The sequence below is a fragment of the Oncorhynchus mykiss genome, chromosome 31 (assembly GCF_013265735.2).
Source record: "Oncorhynchus mykiss isolate Arlee chromosome 31, USDA_OmykA_1.1, whole genome shotgun sequence".
Lineage (NCBI taxonomy): Eukaryota > Metazoa > Chordata > Actinopteri > Salmoniformes > Salmonidae > Oncorhynchus > Oncorhynchus mykiss.
The window spans coordinates 18,260,194-18,281,992 of record NC_050571.1 but is presented as its reverse complement, the minus strand read 5'-3'; the positions used below and the strand labels follow the sequence as shown (position 1 = coordinate 18,281,992).

At 43.8% G+C, this 21,799-nt stretch overlaps 1 protein-coding gene across 1 annotated transcript in view; it reads right to left on the bottom strand.

Moving 5' to 3' along the window:
* Positions 1-21,799, bottom strand: part of LOC110504394 (protocadherin Fat 1) — a 70,802-nt gene that overhangs the window by 25,777 nt on the left and 23,226 nt on the right. The window contains exons 6-16 of the mRNA XM_036969679.1: positions 17,287-20,574; positions 16,799-16,917; positions 16,565-16,660; positions 16,369-16,468; positions 14,369-14,430; positions 13,852-14,226; positions 12,907-13,117; positions 10,216-10,355; positions 5,581-5,856; positions 4,324-4,534; positions 98-4,153 (exon numbers count right to left, since the gene is read on the bottom strand). Coding sequence (XP_036825574.1) covers positions 98-4,153; positions 4,324-4,534; positions 5,581-5,856; positions 10,216-10,355; positions 12,907-13,117; positions 13,852-14,226; positions 14,369-14,430; positions 16,369-16,468; positions 16,565-16,660; positions 16,799-16,917; positions 17,287-20,574 — 8,934 coding nt within the window. The remainder of the gene's footprint in view (positions 1-97; positions 4,154-4,323; positions 4,535-5,580; positions 5,857-10,215; positions 10,356-12,906; positions 13,118-13,851; positions 14,227-14,368; positions 14,431-16,368; positions 16,469-16,564; positions 16,661-16,798; positions 16,918-17,286; positions 20,575-21,799) is intronic.

Below are 21,799 nucleotides of genomic sequence, written 5' to 3'. Positions count from 1 at the left end.
AACAAACAATTTTGCAAAATAATCCAAAGCAACTGAAACATCCCTGTAACATTCTGTAATTCAAAGACAATCTGTTTACTCAAGCCAGCTAGAGTACCTGTGATGAAACAGCAGATTGGCTTGTTGAGGTCTTCAGAGTCTCTGTCGGTGGTCCTCAGGACTGTTATGGCCCTGCTAGGAACGGGGATGTCCTCACTGACGCTGGCCCTGAACACCTCTGCCGTGAAGTGCATAGGATTGTCATTCACGTCTACCACCGTCACCTCCACTGTGGCAGTGGTATTCAGCCTCCCGTCATGCCCTCTGTCTGTAGCCAGTACTGCTACTGAGTACCGGTCCTGCTGCTCCCGGTCCAGCTCCTTCAGGGTTGTGACCCACCCTGACTCTGCATCCACAGCAAACATCCCCAGGACATCTACAGAGTTTTGATACTGGTCCAGACTGTAGGTAACCTGGCCGTTCACTCCTGAGTCTAGATCAGTAGCTTTCACCTGAATCACTGAGGTCCCTTTAGGTAGGTTCTCAACAACAAATGATCTGTAAGAGTCCGATTCAAACTGTGGACTGTTATCGTTGACGTCCTGTACCTGAATATGGAGTTGGGCAGTAGTAATCACATCAATGTCCTCTAGGTCGCCCTGTGCCTGCAGAGTCAGCAGGTACCATTTAGTGGTTTCAAAGTCAAGACGTTTGGCTAGTTTGAGCTTCCCTGTGTCTGTGTTGACAACGAAGACTTGGTCTTGGTTGCTCTCAGGGGTGCTGCCTTTAACAAGGTTGTATATCAAAAGCTGCTCACTCTCTTGGATGACATCAATCTCAGAACCTATAGGAAGACCCTCACTGACTGACCATCTCTTCTGTAACTCAACTAGTTTTGGCACGGTCACCTCCTTGGGCAGTAGTCTGATATATACTGGCACCAAAGTTTTTTTTGGTGGATCTCCAGCGTCTTTAGCACTCACATAAAAGGAAAAGAGGTCATTTTTATAAGCTGTAAAATTATTTTTGGCAATTATATCACCATTGAGAGGATGTATGTCAAAACCTCCCACCTCAGATTGTACAGTGTAAGTGATGTCAGCATTGCTGCCTTCATCTGCGTCCACAGCAGTAACTCTGACTATGACAGTTCCTTCAGAGACATCCCTGGGAATATTGGCTTTGTATTCTGCTGCCCTGAACTGAGGAGCGTTATCGTTAACATCAGTCAGGATCACGTTGACAGAGGTGAAGCCTAGCTTTCCCCCTCCATCTTTAGCCATCAGACTAATAGAGATTAGGTTACTGATTACATTTTCTCTGTCTAAGCTTTCCACAGTAAAAATCTCCCCATTTTCATTGATAGTGAATTTGTCCTTTGCGACATCATTCACTATGTAATATGTCACCTTGCCATACACTCCAAGATCTTTATCGGTAGCTGTGACTTGAGTGACCAACATGCCAACAGGTGAGTTCTCCAACAGCTCTACAACAGAGTCAGTGTGGGAGAAAGAGGGGCTGTGGAGGTTAGAAGTGACCACTGTGACCTGTACATTACATACACTACTATAAAGCCCATCAGACACAGACACACTGAGGTTATAGAGTGTCTCCCTGTTCAGCTTGCGGTATTTTGATATGACAATCTCTCCACTCCTTCCGTCTATGGTGAAGCTGGAGTCCTCATTGCCAGAGAGTAGGGAGTATTCCAGGCGGTCAGTGTCTGACAGGTCAGCATCAGAGGTCCTCACACAGGCTACAAAATGACCCCTTTGGGCCAGCTGGCTGACCATAGCCTTATACAGATGCTGTGTGAAGACTGGTGGGTTGTCATTGATGTCTGTCACTGAGATGATGACCTGGACCTCACTGGATTGGGCAGGGACACCCCCATCCACAGCTCTGACCACCAACCTATGTTGTGGTCCCACCTCAAAGTCTAACAGGACAGAGGTCATGATCACCCCACTGTCTTGGTCAATGGTGAAGTATTCTGAGCCACCCCCCTCCTCCACTAACTGGTAAAACAGCACTTTGTTGTTGCCCGAGTCTGAGTCTGTGGCAGACACCTGTAACACTGACGAGTCAATGTCAGCCAACTCAGACACACTAGCCTCATATAACCTCTCTTTGAAAGTCGGTGCATTATCATTGACGTCCTCCAAGATAATGTCAAGGAAAACTTCAGAGTGAGCCCCTGTAAGTGAGTCTGAGGCTCGGATACTAAGTCTGTATGCTGGGTGGGTCTCGTAGTCTAACGGCTGTACAACATGGAAGACACCAGTGATGAAACTAATGGAGAACTGACCTAAAGGGTCTCCCTTTGATATGCTATAGACAGTCCTTGGTCCCTCTGAAGCATTGGCCTGGATCTTCACAATGGAGGTGTCTAATGGAACATCCTCTGGTATAACTATGTCATAGGATGATTTTTCAAACACAGGTACGGCTTTGCTCACCACTGTCACAGCCACCTCCACTGTTGCCGAGAGAGATGGGTCCCCTCTGTCTTTAGCGATGACGCTGATTGCAAACTTAGTGTCAACGTCTTTTGGGTGAACGGTCCCTTTGAGTGAGATTTCCCCTGAGGGGCTGATCTGAAAATATCCCCAGTCTTCTTTCAGCTGGTATTTGATCTCAGCATTCCTACCAATGTCTTTATCCACTGTGGTTATCTGCCTGACAACCTGACCCACTGCTGAATCTAACTGCACCAGGGCTGAGTAAGGGAGTCCCACGAACACAGGCTCATTGTCATTTACATCTTCAATGGTCACCACCACAAGAGCATGAGCCACCCCTGAGGATCTGTGTTCCTTCGTCACCTCCACAACGATCTCAAATGTATCCTGTTCCTCTCGATCGAAAGGTACTCCAGTCGTAAACAGCACACCAGAGGTGTGTCCAATTTCAAACCTCCCCTGTGGGTTCAGGATGGTGTAAAACAGAGGTTCGTTTAACCTTTTTCTCGCAGCAGTCACCACAGCCAGAGTTTTCCTCTCAGATGAGTTCTCTGGTAGAGAGACAGTATACAGGTCCTTGGCAAACGCCAGATCTTTGTTCTGATTCTCTCTTATGTTAATTTTGACCATGGCAGTCTTGGTGAACTTCCCATCAGACACTCCGACTGTCAACTCGTACCCATTTCGCAACTGGGCTGGATTCAAAACAGAAATAATGCCTGACTTGGGATCAATCATGAATTGACCTCCTATGTTTCCATCTGAGATAGAGAACAGTAGTTTGGAACCAGGTCCTGAATCCAGATCAGTGGCGTTTATAGAAATCACCTTCACTCCACTGTAGGTTGGCACTATGACAGACGTCTCAAACACGTCTTGGCTGAATGTTGGGGGGCAATCATTGACATCAGTGATGTGGATGGTGACATAGGCTATGATATCAGAGAAAAGTTGTGGCTTTCCACTGTCATGGACCTGCACAGTGAAGTTGAACTCTGACCTCTGCTCATAATCCAGGCCAGTGACAGTGCGAATGGCTCCGGTGCTGGAGTCAATGGCGAAGTATTCAAGGGCATAGGGCTCTACAATCTGGTAGACCAGCCTGCCATTCAGATCACTGTCAGCATCAGTGGCTTGGATAACCAGAGGAGACCTTCCATTGGTTAGCACCACACTGTTAACAGGGGCGGACTCACTGACAACTCCTCTGAACTCTGTCTGTGTGAACACTGGACTGTTGTCATTCTCATCTCTGAGGTGAATAAGGACTGTAACATAGTTCACCATCTCTGCCATGTTGGTGGCCTGCACTGTCAGTCTATATGAAGACACACTCTCATAGTCCAACAGCCTCTGAGTGACAACAACCCCAGAGGTTGGATTGATATCGAAGGCGTTGTTGACATTTCCCTCTCTGATCTGGTAGAGGACAGAAGAGTGACTGGAGGCAGAGACCAGAGTAACTAAGCTCCCTACAGGGGCTGTCTCACTGATAACAGCTGAGATCTCCTCCTCAGGGAACCTGGGCCTGGCGTTATCTGGCACAGTGACAGCTATACGTACTGTTGTCACCGCACTCAGTGGAGGCGCTCCTCTGTCTGACGCCTTTACAGCCAGCTCAAACTGACTCTTGTCATCACGATCTAGCTCCTTAGCCACTGTAATGGTCCCCAGGACTAGGTCGATAGCAAACGAGTTGTCCTCGTTCCCTGTGAAGGGAAAACACCAAAAGAGAGTAAAAAGCAAAGATATTAGTAACAGCATGGATTGTTATTCTACAGTCTGGTGTACTGTAGTTATTAATTAATAGTCAAAGACTAAAAAGTCATGGTACACAGAGAGTCATGGTTTCAACAGTGTGGTAGGAACAGTACTGTACCTGACTCTATGATGTAGCTGATCTCTGCATTGCTTCCTCTGTCTCGGTCCTGAGCAGTAACTTGAAGTACAGCCGATCCCACAGCAGCTGACTCAAACACCTGGCCTGAGTACCGGGGGCTGGTGAACCAGGGGGTGTTATCATTGGTGTCCTCCACATTAACTATCACTCTGACCAGGTTACGCTTTACAGGCACACAATCATCACACACCTGGAAAACACATGGATCACAGTACTCATATAAGACATTATATCACACATGGGTAGGTGCTACACTGTACCAGTTATTCCTACAGGCCTGTTTCTCAAACAAAACATCAACCAAGACATCCACACAGTGACACAGAAAGGCCTGTTTATCCGCTTGATTAGAAAGTTTTGTTTGTCATCTTGATTTGATCTGATTTGAAAGGCTTGTTTATCAGCTTGATTTGCGTGTTATGAGTGATACATGACTCATTGTGCGTTCCAAATAATAGCACCCTCCTCCCTATATAGTGCACTACTTTTGTGGGCCATGGTCAAAAGTAGTGCACTATAAAGGGAATAGGGTGCCATCTGGGACACAAACAAATTAAATACCTAGTTTTGTCTTACTATGACAGTGAGGGTGTGGCGGTAGAGCCCTCATGTCGTCTTACCATGACAGTGAGGGTGTGGCGGTAGAGCCCTCATGTTGTCTTACCATGACAGTGAGGGTGTGGCGGTAGAGCCCTCATGTCGTCTTACCATGTCAGTGAGGGTGTGGCGGTAGAGCCCTCATGTCGTCTTACCATGACAGTGAGGGTGTGGCGGTAGAGCCCTCATGTCGTCTTACCATGACAGTGAGGGTGTGGCGGTAGAGCCCTCATGTCGTCTTACCATGACAGTGAGGGTGTGGCGGTAGAGCCCTCATGTCGTCTTACCATGTCAGTGAGGGTGTGGCGGTAGAGCCCTCATGTCGCCTTACCATGACAGTGAGGGTGTGGCGGTAGAGCCCTCATGTCGTCTTACCATGACAGTGAGGGTGTGGCGGTAGAGCCCTCATGTCGTCTTACCATGACAGTGAGGCTGTGGCGGTAGAGCCCTCATGTCATCTTACCATGACAGTGAGTGTGTGGCGGTAGAGCCCTCATGTCGTCTTACTATGACAGTGAGTGTGTGGCGGTAGAGCCCTCATGTCGTCTTACCATGACAGTGAGTGTGTGACGGTAGATCCCTCATGTCGTCTTACCATGACAGTAAGGGTGTGGCGGTAGATCCCTTATGTTGTCTTACCATGACAGTGAGGGTGTGTTTGTTCATGACCTCGTGGTCCAGTGGTTCTGTGGTGTAGAGCTGTCCCGTCCCAGGGTCCAGCCTGAACCTCTTCTGGCTGAAGAGATCAGTGCTGCTCAGCAGAGTGAAGGTTAGCCTGTTCCTCTGGTCTCTGTCTGTGGCACTGAGCTGCAGAATGCCTGTTTCTGGTGCTGTGTCCTCTGGGATGCTGACCTCATACTGGGGCTGAGAGAACTGGGGCTGGTGGTTGTTGGTGTCAATCACTTTGATGAACACCTAGGTAAATGAAGACTGTGTATTTGTTGCACCAATTTCCAACATACTGCAAATTGAAAAGAGGCTGTTTGTTTCAAAATGCATTTAGTTACAACAGTATGCAAATGAAAATAACAGTATGCATTACATATTAATTGCTGTCATGCATTGCTGTATAAGTATTTGTTGCACCGATTTCCAACATCTTGCAAATTAACTTAACAGTCAGCTTTAAGTGTGGACATCTTCATTGCTGTCATGCATTACACTTTTATATTTAAAATAGTCTTCCCTTGTTTCCTGAGTGGAGTCAGCACTAAAAGTGTTCCCTTCTAAGATCCTGTTTGAATGTCCAATATTTTGGTACTGTAGCTATTTTCAACATTAGTTCCATACTCCATAAACCCACATAAGAGGGGAAAGAGAAGTGACTCAACGGCATTATGTGCAGGAACATATGGTAGAAATTAAACTGAGGTAGAAATTGCCATAAATAAATGTGCTTTTTAGAGAAAAAGTCGCTACAAACAAACAAATGAAGAAATGATAGTGTTTGGCAGATGCCTAGATTGCAATAAAACCGCTTGGGTAAACAATTCTCTAAACCTGGACCTTTAAAACCATATGAAGGCCATGTGTGCATCCCAGATGACAGCCTATCCCTAATGTAGTGCACTACCATAATAAGGAATAGGGTTCGATTTAGTATGCAGCTCATGATTATCATTTCATGGTGGAATTTCTCTGGAACCAGAGACACTGAAACTGAGACTGAACCATAACAAAACAGTGAATGTCATTCCCTGTCTAACCAATCGCTTCACCCCAGGCTGTTGGTCATGGTGATGCATGCCATTTCTGTGCACAAACACCTACAAATCCTCCACCAACAACAAGCACACGTGGACGGCTTGAGGATGTTGTGGCTATAGGAACAAGGAGGTATATGTACAGTGCCTTGCGAAAGTATTCGGCCCCCTTGAACTTTGCGACCTTTTGCCACATTTCAGGCTTCAAACATAAAGATATAAAACTGTATTTTTTGTGAAGAATCAACAACAAGTGGGACACAATCATGAAGTGGAACGACATTTATTGGATATTTCAAACTTTTTTAACAAATCAAAAACTGAAAAATTGGGCGTGCAAAATTATTCAGCCCCTTTACTTTCAGTGCAGCAAACTCTCTCCAGAAGTTCAGTGAGGATCTCTGAATGATCCAATGTTAACCTAAATGACTAATGATGATAAATACAATCCACCTGTGTGTAATCAAGTCTCCGTATAAATGCACCTGCACTGTGATAGTCTCAGAGGTCCGTTAAAAGCGCAGAGAGCATCATGAAGAACAAGGAACACACCAGGCAGGTCCGAGATACTGTTGTGAAGAAGTTTAAAGCCGGATTTGGATACAAAAAGATTTCCCAAGCTTTAAACATCCCAAGGAGCACTGTGTAAGCGATAATATTGAAATGGAAGGAGTATCAGACCACTGCAAATCTACCAAGACCTGGCCGTCCCTCTAAAATTTCTGCTCATACAAGGAGAAGACTGATCAGAGATGCAGCCAAGAGGCCCATGATCACTCTGGATGAACTGCATAGATCTACAGCTGAGGTGGGAGACTCTGTCCATAGGACAACAATCAGTCGTATATTGCACAAATCTGGCCTTTATGGAAGAGTGGCAAGAAGAAAGCCATTTCTTAAAGATATCCATAAAAAGTGTCGTTTAAAGTTTGCCACAAGCCACCTGGGAGACACACCAAACATGTGGAAGAAGGTGCTCTGGTCAGATGAAACCAAAATTGAACTTTTTGGCAACAATGCAAAACGTTATGTTTGGCGTAAAAGCAACACAGCTGAACACACCATCCCCACTGTCAAACATGGTGGTGGCAGCATCATGGTTTGGGCCTGCTTTTCTTCAGCAGGGACAGGGAAGATGGTTAAAATTGATGGGAAGATGGATGGAGCCAAATACAGGACCATTCTGGAAGAAAACCTGATGGAGTCTGCAAAAGACCTGAGACTGGGACGGAGATTTGTCTTCTAACAAGACAATGATCCAAAACATAAAGCAAAATCTACAATGGAATGGTTCAAAAATAAACATATCCAGGTGTTAGAATGGCCAAGTCAAAGTCCAGACCTGAATCCAATCGAGAATCTGTGGAAAGAACTGAAAACTGCTGTTCACAAATGCTCTCCATCCAACCTCACTGAGCTCGAGCTGTTTTGCAAGGAGGAATGGGAAAAAATGTCAGTCTCTCGATGTGCAAAACTGATAGAGACATACCCCAAGCAACTTACAGCTGTAATCGCAGCAAAAGATGGCGCTACAAAGTATTAACTTAAGGGGGCTGAATAATTTTGCACGCCCAATTTTTCAGTTTTTGATTTGTTAAAAAAGTTTGAAATATCCAATAAATGTCGTTCCACTTCATGATTGTGTCCCACTTGTTGTTGATTCTTCACAAAAAAATACAGTTTTATATCTTTATGTTTGAAGCCTGAAATGTGGCAAAAGGTCGCAAAGTTCAAGGGGGCCGAATACTTTCGCAAGGCACTGTATATGGTGCAGATCACTCAACACAAACTATACCTAGATAAAATTGCCTTAGTCTCAAGGTAATGTGTGCAGCATATGAAATGTCTTACAAGGTCACAGCCTAAGGCCTACAACATTATAGCTAGTGCTTCTTCTTTTTGATTCCCTAAATGTCAGTCATCACCGATGTATTGCATTTAACATTTTACAACTATCCTGAACAAAAATATAAACGCAACATGTAGTGTTGGTCCCATGTTTCATTAGCTGAAATAAAAGATCCCAGAAATGTTCCTATGCACAAAAAGCTTATTTCTCTAACATTTTGCGCACAAATTTGTTTACATCCCTGTTAGTGAGAATTTCTCCTTTGCCAAGATAATCCATCCACCTGACAGGTGTGGCATATCAAGAAGCTGATTAAACAGCATGATCATTATACAGGTGCACCTTACACTGGGGACAATAAAAGGCCACTCTAAAATGTGCAGTTTTGTCACACAACACAATGCCATCAATGACTCAAGGTTTGAAGGAGCATGCAATTGGCATGCTGACTGCAGGAATGTCCACTAGAGCTGTTGCCAGATAATTTAATGTTAATTTCTCTACCATAAGCCATCTCCCAATGTAATTTAAGAGAATTTGGCAGTATGTACAACCGGCCTCACAACCACATGGAACCACGCCAGCCCAGGACCTCCACATCCGGCTTCACCTGCAGGATCGTCTGAGACCAGCCACCCGGATAGCCGATGAAGCTGAGGAGTATTTCTGTCTGTAATAACGCCCTTTTGTAGGGGAAAAATAATTCTGATTGGCTGGGCCTGGCTCCCCAGTGGGTGGACCTGGCTCACAAGTAGGTGGGCATATGCCTTCCCAGGCATACCGATGGCTGCACCCCTGCCTAGTGATGTGAAATTCATTGATTAGGACCTAATGAATATATTTTAATTGACTGATAACTCAGTAAAATATTTGAAATTGTTGCATGCTGCGTTTATATTTTTGTTAAGTATAGACTTAGCCGTGGGCAGATGGTCGGAGGGACACAACATAATTATAATAATTTGTACACTGCAAATTGACCACAACTAAGCCCAAAAATAGTTTTTATTTGAAAATAATCATTTCATACCTTAATTACTGTCACGCCCTGACCATAGAGAGCCTTTGTTTTTCTATGGTAAAGTAGGTCAGGGCGTGACTGGAGGGGTTTCTAGTTATTATTTTCTATGTGGGGTTCTAGTTTCGTTTTTCTATGTTGGTGTTTGGTATGATTCCCAATTAGAGGCAGCTGGCTATCGTTGTCTCTAATTGGGGATCATATTTAAGTAGCATTTTTTCCACCTGTGTTTTATGGGATATTGTTTTGAGTTAGTGTATGTTACACCTCTTTGTTACGGTTCGTTGTTTGTTTCGTTCTTTCTATGTTCTTTTGGTGCGTTTCTAATAAATAATATGTGGAAACCATATCGCGCTGCAGCTTGGTCCGATAATTATTCCAGCGAACGTGACAATTACATTGAACCCCATCACGTCTCTTTTTTTATTCATTGGAATACTTTAATTCTAAATAAAGTTTTTTTTACTAAAAACATTGCCCCTAAATAATCCCTTTACGTGCCTGTTGCCAACCCCTGCTTTACAATATCTCTGAATCATTTAAAATAAGTTGGAAGATGTACATAAAAATCCAACAGCCAACTCATTTGTCATTCGGCTGTGTGACAAGACAGCATTCCCTGGATGCTAGCATGGTACCCATATGGCAGGAGTTATCTGGAGAAAAAAAATTTCAGTCCTGTGTTTTTCAGTGTCGTGAATTACCTGGGTGCTGATGTATCTGTTTCCATCTGTTGCCTCCACTGTCAGGCTGTAATTTGATTTTGGTTCTGCATGGAGGGGTTTGGCTAAAATGACGGTTCCACTGCCCTTGCCTACATCGAAGCGGCTGTCAGCGTTGCCACCTGTTATCAGCGTAATGAGAAGTAACAGTGGATTAAATTAACGTTTCCCCTTCTCTCAACAGGAGACATATAGAGCTTTTTTTGGATGCATTGTCTTCTATGCTTAAGAGTAAACCCATATAATCCTATTTAATCTTATTCTATTTGATAACAACACCATAAGAGAGTGGACAAATGTCAAAAATAGACATACACAATTTTATTTAATCAACGATGTTACATTTTTCTATGAAATCTGTACAAGTTGGGCATTCTGAGAAAGCATCACAAAGCCTAACAAAGAACAGGAGGTAGATAACAAGATCTGGTTAATCTCTGCAGCAGATACCTTCTGTAGTACATGTCAAGTCGCAAGCCATTTGAGCGATGTGAAACACTTCTTTAGCGTGCATGTCTCCTTGCCAATTAAAGAGAAATCCGCAGAGGGTGAGAGAAAGAGGAGAGTTTGAACAGAGGAGCAGAACAGAAGAGAGATCAAGTTGTCAGTTGTAGGACAGTTAATTAGTGCAGGAGAAGAGGTAAAGAGAAAGAGAAGTGAACAACGTCTAACGGGTTGTTATCTAGCAAGCCTTACTTCTAACAGGGGTTGTTACCTAGCAAGCCTTACTTCTAACAGGGGTTGTTACCTAGCAAGCCTTACTTCTAACAGGGGTTGTTACCTAGCAAGCCTTACTTCTAACAGGGGTTGTTACCTAGCAAGCCTTACTTCTAACAGGGGTTGTTATCTAGCAAGCCTTACTTCTAACAGGGGTTGTTATCTAGCAAGCCTTACTTCTAACAGGGGTTGTTACCTAGCAAGCCTTACTTCTAATAGGGGTTGTTACCTAGCAAGCCTTACTTCTAACAGGGGTTGTTATCTAGCAAGCCTTACTTCTAACAGGGGTTGTTATCTAGCAAGCCTTACTTCTAACAGGGGTTGTTACCTAGCAAGCCTTACTTCTAACAGGGGTTGTTGTCTAGCAGGCCTTACTTCTAACAGGGGTTGTTGTCTAGCAGGCCTTACTTCTAACAGGGGTTGTTACCTAGCAAGCCTTACTTCTAACAGGGGTTGTTATCTAGCAAGCCTTACTTCTAACAGGGGTTGTTATCTAGCAAGCCTTACTTCTAACAGGGGTTGTTATCTAGCAAGCCTTACTTCTAACAGGGGTTGTTACCTAGCAAGCCTTACTTCTAACAGGGGTTGTTACCTAGCAAGCCTTACTTCTAACAGGGGTTGTTACCTAGCAAGCCTTACTTCTAACAGGGGTTGTTACCTAGCAAGCCTTACTTCTAACAGGGGTTGTTACCTAGCAAACCTTACTTCTAACAGGGGTTGTTACCTAGCAAGCCTTAATTCTAACAGGGGTTGTTATCTAGCAAGCCTTACTTCTAACAGGGGTTGTTATCTAGCAGGCCTTACTTCTAACAGGGGTTGTTACCTAGCAAGCCTTACTTCTAACAGGGGTTGTTATCTACCAAAGCCTTACTTCTAACAGGGGTTGTTACCTAGCAAGCCTTACTTCTAACAGGGGTTGCTACCTAGCAAGCCTTACTTCTAACAGGGGTTGCTACCTAGCAAGCCTTACTTTTAACAGGGGTTGTTATCTAGCAAGCCTTACTTCTAACAGGGGTTGTTACCTAGCAAGCCTTACTTCTAACAGTGGTTGTTATCTAGCAAGCCTTACTTCTAACAGGGGTTGTTATCTAGCAAGCCTTACTTCTAACAGGGGTTGCTACCTAGCAAGCCTTACTTCTAACAGGGGTTGTTATCTAGCAAGCCTTACTTCTAACAGGGGTTGTTATCTAGCAAGCCTTACTTCTAACAGGGGTTGCTACCTAGCAAGCCTTACTTCTAACAGGGGTTGTTATCTAGCAAGCCTTACTTCTAACAGGGGTTGTTACCTAGCAAGCCTTACTTCTAACAGGGGTTGTTACCTAGCAAGCCTTACTTCTAACAGGGGTTGTTATCTAGCAAGCCTTACTTCTAACAGGGGTTGTTACCTAGCTAGCCTTACTTCTAACAGGGGTTGTTATCTAGCAAGCCTTACTTCTAACAGGGGTTGTTATCTAGCAAGCCTTACTTCTAACAGGGGTTGTTACCTAGCAAGCCTTACTTCTAACAGGGGTTGTTACCTAGCAAGCCTTACTTCTAACAGGGGTTGTTATCTAGCAAGCATTACTTCTAACAGGGGTTGTTATCTAGCAAGCCTTACTTCTAACAGGGGTTGTTGTCTAGCAAACCTTATTTCTGACATGGGCTGTTACCTAGCAAACCTTTAGGAAATTAAGCCTAAAGACTTCAACATAGCAGCTCAAGTTTTTACAGAATAATGGTGATATCAACAATAGTAACCCACATTCACACATTTTCTGCATGGGAAATGATTAATGTGCTGGGTTCCTGTAATTTTGATGCAGACAGGTGAGTCTGGAAAAACAAATGTGTGTTACTGGTTACCGGTGATTTGGAAACAGACAGGTGAGTCTGGAAACACTAATGTGTGTTACTGGTTACCAGTGATTTGGAAACAGACAGGTGAGTCTGGAAACACTAATGTGTGTTACTGGTTACCTGTGATTTGGAACCAGACAGGTGTGTCTATGGGTTGGGTGGAGATGACCCCCACCATGTGAGCCACTGGGTCAGTCTCCATGACAGAGAAGACGAGGGAGGTCTCTTCAAACACCAAGGGCTCAGAGGAGGGCTCAGGCCTCACGATCCACTCAATGTGCAGCCGACAGGTTGAGGACCTTTGGGGTCTCCCGTTGTCCACCACTTTAATCTGGGCAACGGCACAACATGGGAGAGCAAGGGATAATAACTGGGTTATTAACAGAAATACTTAAGGTGCTGCCTTGAGCTAAATGGACGTAATACATGTTATACATCAGTAGCACGTTGAGCAGAATTAATACACGTTATACATCAGTAGCATGTTGGCAGACTTAATACACGTTATACATCAGTAGCATATTGAGCAGACTTAATACACATGTTATACATCAGTAGCATGTTGGCAGACTTAATACACATGTTATACATCAGTAGCATGCTGAGCAGACTTAATACACGTTATACATCAGTAGCATATTGAGCAGACTTAATAAACATGTTATACATCAGTAGCATGTTGGCAGACTTAATACACATGTTATACATCAGTAGCATGCTGAGCAGACTTAATACACATGTTATACATCAGTAGCATGCTGAGCAGACTTAATACAAGTTATACATCAGTAGCATATTGAGCAGACTTAATACACATGTTATACATCAGTAGCATGTTGGCAGACTTAATACACATGTTATACATCAGTAGCATGCTGAGCAGACTTAATACACATGTTGAGCATACATATTGCATGTCTTTAACTAGTTCATATTTAAACACAAAGTTTGAAGCTGCAGGCTGGTGCTGAATGGCTATATAAATATGATAGATAATTGAATACATTTCATTGCTAAACAGATGTAATACCACAGTAGCTACTGTAACAAGCTGTACAGACTTACTGTAAGGATGGCATGCTGTCCTGCCGAGACAACCTCTCTGGAGAAAACATGGCCAGTTTGGGGTTCGATGAAGAACCTCCCCTGCTCGTCTCCCCCCTCGATGCTGTAGGACACCTCAGCGTTGGGGCCCGTGTCTCTGTCAGAGGCGATCACTCTGTAGATTGGCTCGCTTTTAGCAACCCCCCTCCTCTCTGTTGGTCTCTCCCTGTCTCCGTTTGACCTGTCCCTGTCTGACCTGTCCCTGTCCCTCTCTGGGAGCTGGACCTTATAGATCTTCTCCAGGAACTGTGGGGTGTTGTCGTTCTCATCCTGCACCCTCACCACCACCCGGACAGCTGTGGACCTGGCTGGCACGCCCTTGTCTGTTACTGTGATCTGGGAGTGAGGAAGGAGGGGAAGGGTCAAGCAAGCATGAGGTGTCACTTTTACAGTATGTTAGATATTCATATTTTGATTAATTGGATATTGATTTCCAGAACGTCCAATAGGATGATGCTACGTATAAAAGATGGTTCACCTCCAGTGTATGTTCCTCTTGCTGCTCTCTGTCCAGTTTTCTGGAAGTGGTTGTCACCAAACCTGTCAGGTCAGATATCAAACACAGACTGTATTAATACAGTCATGATCTACATGTAAGATACTCCTGTGTTCTTGCAAAACTCCCATTTGCATCACTGATAATGTGGGTTAATGTTATTCAAAGGCAAATGAACATGGGTATGTTTCAGAGGCATAGAGTGTTTGTGTCTTGTACCCAGCTCTGGGGAGCTGGAATGGACCTTCAGACATGTTCTACTTTATATATGGTCCTTAAACACTGGGCCATAAACGCAGGTTTTATACACAAATTCATGCACATAAGCCCAAAGAAATTAACCACTTCCAATACAACAAGTTTGTGCCATATTCTGAGGAAAGGAAAACTGTTTTTTCCCAAGACTTAACGGGATGCTTGTTAGGTTAAATGTGGAGTCCACTTGCCCATTGAAACCACATAAACGATGGCTGTTTTGTGTGCTATGTATGATTAGCAGTGGGAAAAAATACATTTTGTAAGCCAAGCCTGTTGATAGCATAGCATTATGTTAGTTATGCAGGGGGAAAGTCCACCACAACATAGGGCTGGGAAGGTTCTTGATTGCTACTTGAATTAACAATGAAGTAACTAAATAATGACATAATGGAAGTAACTTATTCTTCTCAACAGTTATAGTATAAAGAAACAAGCCAAGATTTACTGTATCAGAGGGAAAATATATTATAATACTGTAGCTAAGGATAGGTAACCTATTATAGGTCTACAGACTACAGTAGCAATGTCTGGAAGTTGTTAGAGAAGGAATCCATAACCTACTTGGTTGGATCTGTTCTCCACAGGGTCTTTTTTGGTAAAAACGCCGACATTGTTCTCAACCTGATACAGTCCCTGTCCCAAATGGCACCCTATTACCTACATAGTGCACTCCTTTTGATCAGAGCTCTGGCCAAAAGTAAGTGCACGATATAGGGAATAGGGTGCCATTGGGGAGCGGTATGAAGCTGGTTGATTTACAGTGAAAGGGCTTTTTCATGGTCAGTAAACCCTGTTGGCTGGGTGCACAAGGGCTTTTTCATGGTCAGTAAACACTATTGGCTGAGTGCACAAGGGCTTTCTCATGGTCAGTAAACCCTGTTGGCTGGGTGCACAAGGGCTTTCTCATGGTCAGTAAACCCTGTTGGCTGGGTGCACAAGGGCTTTCTCATGGTCAGTAAACCCTGTTGGCTGGGTGCACAAGGGCTTTCTCATGGACACAACAGAAAATCTAGTGTTAGAAATAAACTAAATGACATGGTGTGGCCATCAAGCTCTAGCCTGGTCCCAGATCTGTATTTGCATTAGCCAAGTCCTCTGACTGTTTCATGACATTACAAGGAGTTGGCTAAACAAGCACAGATATGGGACCAGGCTCACCCAGATGACATGAAACACAGAGATATATACTGGACAGACAGCAACACTATCTCTACACTGGACTAGCAATGTTAGATTTACTTTACAGGGAGTGCTGCCATAAAACTTTGCATAACAGGAGCGCTTCCATGAGAAGAGTTCGTACTGAGTGAGATGTCTATGCAAACTGAAAATGTTCATGTTTAAATTAGCCTACTGTGCAAAACTTTTCAGGGATGTTACGCTTGTTATGACATCAAATGGTTTACAGTATAATGAAAAGTACAACACTTTGGCTAAAATCAGTTAAACATGATGACGCAATAGGACAGTCTCACACAAAGATCAGTGTGTAACAATACAAAGCATAGTGAGGATCTTCTTTCAAAAGTTTTCAGCTTATGCCGCGACCGTTTGTGGTAAATGGTGGCAGATTGTGGTAAATTGTGTCATTCTGGCAACAATGGCTGACACTTAAATAACGTGCCATAGAATTCTGCGGCACCCCGCTATCTGTGCTGCAGTACACCGCAACTTTTAAAGGAAGAACCACTGTAAAAATGCATGAATAGTGTTTAGGATTGCACCCGTCTGGTGGTCGATGCTGAAGAATCCCTGTGGGTTCCCGCTGGTTATCTTATAGTCGAACTTGTCACTGTTCCCAGAGTCAGGGTCCACCGCCTCCACCTGGATAACAGAAGGGGAGAGAACATTCAGCAACTCTCGGAGGACAGTGGAAGTTCATAAAAGTGCTTCTTTAAAAGTATGTCTAGAAGTATGGACCTGGATAACAGATACATCCTTGGGGGAATTCTCCATGACCTCAGGATAATAGACTGGCTCGGAGGTCTGTGGTGCATTGTCGTTGACATCTTCAACCTGAATAATAAATAATCATACATTTGATTTGGAACACAAATGTCATTGAAAAACAATCGCAAAGTGCTACATGTGAATTAAGATAAATAAAAAAGAGAGACATGGACAAAAAAGAACACAATCCAACAATAAACTAACCTCAATGTAGACCTCCATAAAGGACGACTGAGGCACCACAGCTAGGTCGGTGCCATAGATAGTCAGCCAGTAATGATCGGTGGTCTCATGGTCTAAAAGCTCCTGTGTCTGTATGACACCTGTGAGGAGAAAGAGAAGAAGCATGTTTCATGTCAAGGCATCACTGGGAACTCTGGTCTCACACACGGCTCGAGATCCCAGCTCTGTGCTCTCTACTTTACATAGCAAACATTACAGGATGAAAGTCCAGATATAAGTCAAAAACATCATTGAAAATGCAAAGTAAGTTCAAGAATAACCCGGTTTTAAATACCTCAGTGATAAAGGGTTGTGTTGGCCTAAAGGGACAAATGTTTTATCCAAACAAGAAAATATATGAAGACCATTTTTGCATTCACTTGGTTACAACATGCAATATATAGTACATTTCAATGCTATAGCAGGGTTAGGTTTAAAGGTTATCATTTTAAAAAGAAGAAATCTCTTACCACTCTCTTCATCTATGGTGAATACTCCGAGGCCTGATCCGTCCCTTATAGAATAGCGTATTTCTCCAGCTCTACCTTGGTCATTGTCTTGTGCTATAACTGTCATTATAGTTGTGCCAACAGGAGCATCTTCTCTCACACTTCCCTTATCCACAAAGGAGGCAAACCGAGGCTGGTGCAGATTCTCATCCACATCTACTACGTAGACTTCAATAAAACATGTGCAGGACAACGACTCAGGTTTCCCTTTATCCTTGGCTCTGGCTGTCAGGTTATACACCTGTCTCCTCTCAAAGTCCAGGGTCCTTAATATACGAACAGCACCGTTTGTTTTATCAACATCAAAGTCTCCATCTCCATTGTCCAGCAGGCTGAAACGGACCTGTCCAGACTGACCTTGGTCAGGGTCATGGGCCTGTAGCCAGACCACCACCGCCCCTAGCGGGAGGTCCTCCCGCACCTTCACGCGCTGGTGGAGGGGGAAAAACCTAGGAGGGTTGTCATTGATATCCTCTAACACTATCTTCAGAGATACTGTAGAAACCATCTGAGGTTCATCAACTGCCTGATCACAGGCCACAACTTTTAGGATAATAGTTGGGTGTAGCTCCCGGTCCAATGGACTTTTAACCTTCACCACTCCCGTCTGGTCATCTATGACAAAGTGATCGGACTCAGCCATCAATGAATACCTGATGATTCTGTTGGCCCCTGAATCTTTATCTGTGGCATCAACCTGAATGACAGCTGTTCCTACGTCTGTATCCTCCCTTATCGATACAGAGTAGCTATTCTGGAGGAAGATTGGGCTGTTGTCATTTGAATCCAGGACATTGATCTGTAAGACATGTGACGCTGACCGCTGTGGTGTTCCCAGATCATACACAGTGATGTTGAGAGTATATTGATCCATTATTTCTCTGTCTAATGGCTCCATAATCTTTAGCCAACCCGTGTCCATTTCAATCATGAAACGACTCTTGACATCTCCTCCAGATATCACAAACATCAATGTTCCACTGAAGCCATGGTCTGCGTCTATGGCACTTAGATGAGCTATCCTCATCCCAACTTGTAGGTCCTCTTTAACCTCAATGACCTTAGGAGTAGAGTCCACAAAGTGAGGAAAATAATTATTGATTGAATGAATGTCCTCAAAATGATCTTCTCTTTGAGAGGGGGGCATGGTGCCAAGAAGCAGCTTCTCAGCCATACGCCCAACCACTCCTGTATCCACACACTTTTCAAAGACGGCTCCTGAACCAGACAGGACTGTGATGTTCACAAACATTGGCTTACTTGATGTCTCCCCATCGTTGGCACTAATTTGTAAGGAGTGGAAGGACAACCTTGCAGCTTCGCCGTAATGTAAGGGCAGCTTGAGTGATAACAGCCCAGTGTCTGGTGTCAAGTCAAAAAGACCAAGGCTGTTACCGTCTATGACTACATGCTGAACCCCTTCCATGTCATCTGCATCGATAGCAGACACCGCGACTATCTGCTCACCCACCCTGTAGTATCTTGGTAAGCTCACTTCACAGTCAACCTTCTCAAACAAGGGCTCATTGTCATTAAGGTTGTTGAGTGTAATAGAAACTGGAGTCTCCACTTCACGGCGGAAAGGAGAGCCCCAATCTGAAGCTCTGACTCTGAGGTTGTAAACCCTTGGCATCTTTTCATAGTCCAATTCCTTGGCAGTGCTGATGACACCTGTGAAGTAATCTATGTTAAAAGGTTGTGGTGGGTTTACATTGGCGATGGTGTAAGTAACGTAACCATTCTCTCCTTCATCCATGTCACTGGCACTGACCGTGAGGATGCTGGTCCCCACTGGTACATTTTCATTGACATTGCCTTTGTAGGTCGGTTGCTGAAAAACCGGTGCATTATTATTCACATCAATCACGTTGATGACCACCCTGGTTGATGCTTGTTCTTGGTTATTAATAATCACCTCAAAGTCATACTTGCTGGCACAGTCAGCTTGGATAGCTGCAGTTGTTGTTATCAAGCCTGTGTTTGAATTAATAGTGAAAGGATGAGTGATCTGTTGGATCTTGGGGTATTTGATGGAGTATTTCAACATGGGGTGATTTGGCATAGCTCTCACCATTACAACAGAAGTGTTGGGCGGGGAAAATTCTGTCAGGTTGACTCTGTAAATGTTTTTTTCAAATGTAGGAGCCCTCACATCAACAAGTGGGGGTCTCACTCTAATGACTTCAGCGGAGGAGAACTGTGGCGGGCTACCTTTATCCTCGGCCTGTAGTGTAAGATTGCATCCAAACTGACAACTATCCCAGTCCACATCCTTAATGGCTTTGACCCTGTATTCTTTTCCACCAGGGCTGGTTTTCACTGCCCTAAACTGCTGGAGTGGGTCCCCAGCTACTATACTCAGTGATGCTATCTCACCATTAGGCCCTTGATCATTGTCTTCCACGGTTACTAGAGCATATGTAGGGTCAGTGTCTGTGGCTGATGGAGCTAAGGGAACAGCTGTGAGGACGGGAGCGTGGTCATTGGCCTGCAGTACCCTGACCGTCAGCTTGGCTGTGCTGCTGAAGCCACTGCTCCCATAGAGTTTCATGCCCCGATCTACAGCCAAGACATCCATCTCAAACAGCCTCCGCTTAGCGTAATCCAGCCTGGCCATGAGAGTAATCACCCCACTGGTAGGATGAATGGCAAACATGTGGGTGTGTTCTCCTCCCAAGCTGAAATAGTACTCTGCATTTGAGCCGACGTCGGCATCGGTGGCAGTGACTCTCACAATGCTAGTTCTGATGTCAGCGTGTTCAGGCACGGAAACAGTGTAGGAGGTTGGTGAGAAAAGAGGCCGGAGATCATTGGTGTCCAGAACTCGCACTTGAACTATTGTTTGAGCGACAGCGTTGGTGCTCCATTTTAGTGCTTTGACTCTCAGTGAGTAGTGCTCCTTCACTTCCCTGTTGAGTATAGCAGAGCTGCCTCCTTTGGTCCTAATTCGCAGGAAACTGAAGTCTCCCAGTACATATTCTTCAGCCTTGAATAAAACCTCTCCATCTCCAGATTCTATTTTGTATTGAATGTCCCAGGATGGGTCTGTGATGTATATTCCCATTTTAATTGGGCATTCTACATAGCTTTTAGCAGCTGAGTTTTCATATATAGTGGTATTGTATACTGTTTGTGTAAATTGAAATGGTGATGTCTGCTGTCCAGGTATTCCTGAGCAACTCCATAAGATCTGCATAACAATTGCTGTGAAGAGCTTTCCCATGTTGGCATCGTATATCAACATAGTTCCTAAAAAAATACAAATAATAATGACTCAAGTGTGAATACATTGCAGTCGGATGTATATTTTCAGAACTACTATGCTTAGGTATGCTGCCAACTTAAACCAAATCCCCAAATCCAATTAAACATTTCAAGAGTATCTAAAATAAATCCCACGGCCGACAGTAAATCGCTCTGGGTAAGATCCGTCTACTAAATGACAAAAATGTCTAAATGTAGGATAATAGAGCACTCACACGCAGGCACTCTCTCTAACAGACATAACACAAGTCAACTAGAATTGTTCTGTTGCAAGCTACACTTGAGATCATTTGAGAGGAAGACTATAAATAGCCTACTGTAAATTATTGTCAATAGGCTTTTTCAATTAATCCACTTCTCAAGTAAGATTTTTAAGCAAATGCATAATTTATAACAGAATGTGCAAATTAACATCAATACTCTGAAAACGATTGCTGGGTTATTAGCCCACAGAAAGCCCTACATGGAAACTCACCTTCTCACAACTTTCTGCTACTCAAGTAGTTGCCAACATTCCTTGTTGCCAAAACAACACGAATTTGAACAGGAATACTGCAAACTGAATTTATCTGAAGACATGTTTTATTCTTAAATATCTAAAGGAAAAGTGTATTTCGAAGTCGTTAATGAATCAGAGATTACAGTCCAATTGTTGGCTCCTCACTCTGAATGAGCGGCTCGAGCGCAGCAGCAGCAGTGTGGGATACGCCTGCACTGCAAGAAGTGACGTATTTCAAGCTCGAGCGCTCGTTCCTGTCTGAAAGAATACTTACAGCAGTGAGGTAATACGAATGCCAGACAATGGATGGAGTTGGCAATACAGCACAGAACTTTTAAAAATTAAATCTTGCCCGACACCCACCTATGAGCGTGCACTAGTAATGTTATCAAGCTATTTGATATTTACAGACGGGCAGCCAGGTTCGACTTTCCCTTCCTTTGTATTTTATCGGTGTCAAGGCGAACAGCAGACCCCCCCCCCCATCTTGTGTTTTTTGCATAGAAAATATTAATAATATTAAATATTATTATGAATAAAATAGAATAATTGCATTTATATGTTTCTGTTCACTGTCAGGTAAAGTCTATATCTGGGCTCAGAGTAACAATATTTAAGCTGCCTGAACTGAATGGTCTGTACCCAGTAATTTCCTGAGCAATTCAACTAAAGATAAACCCTGTTCTCAGTCATAAAACCAAGAGAAAGAAA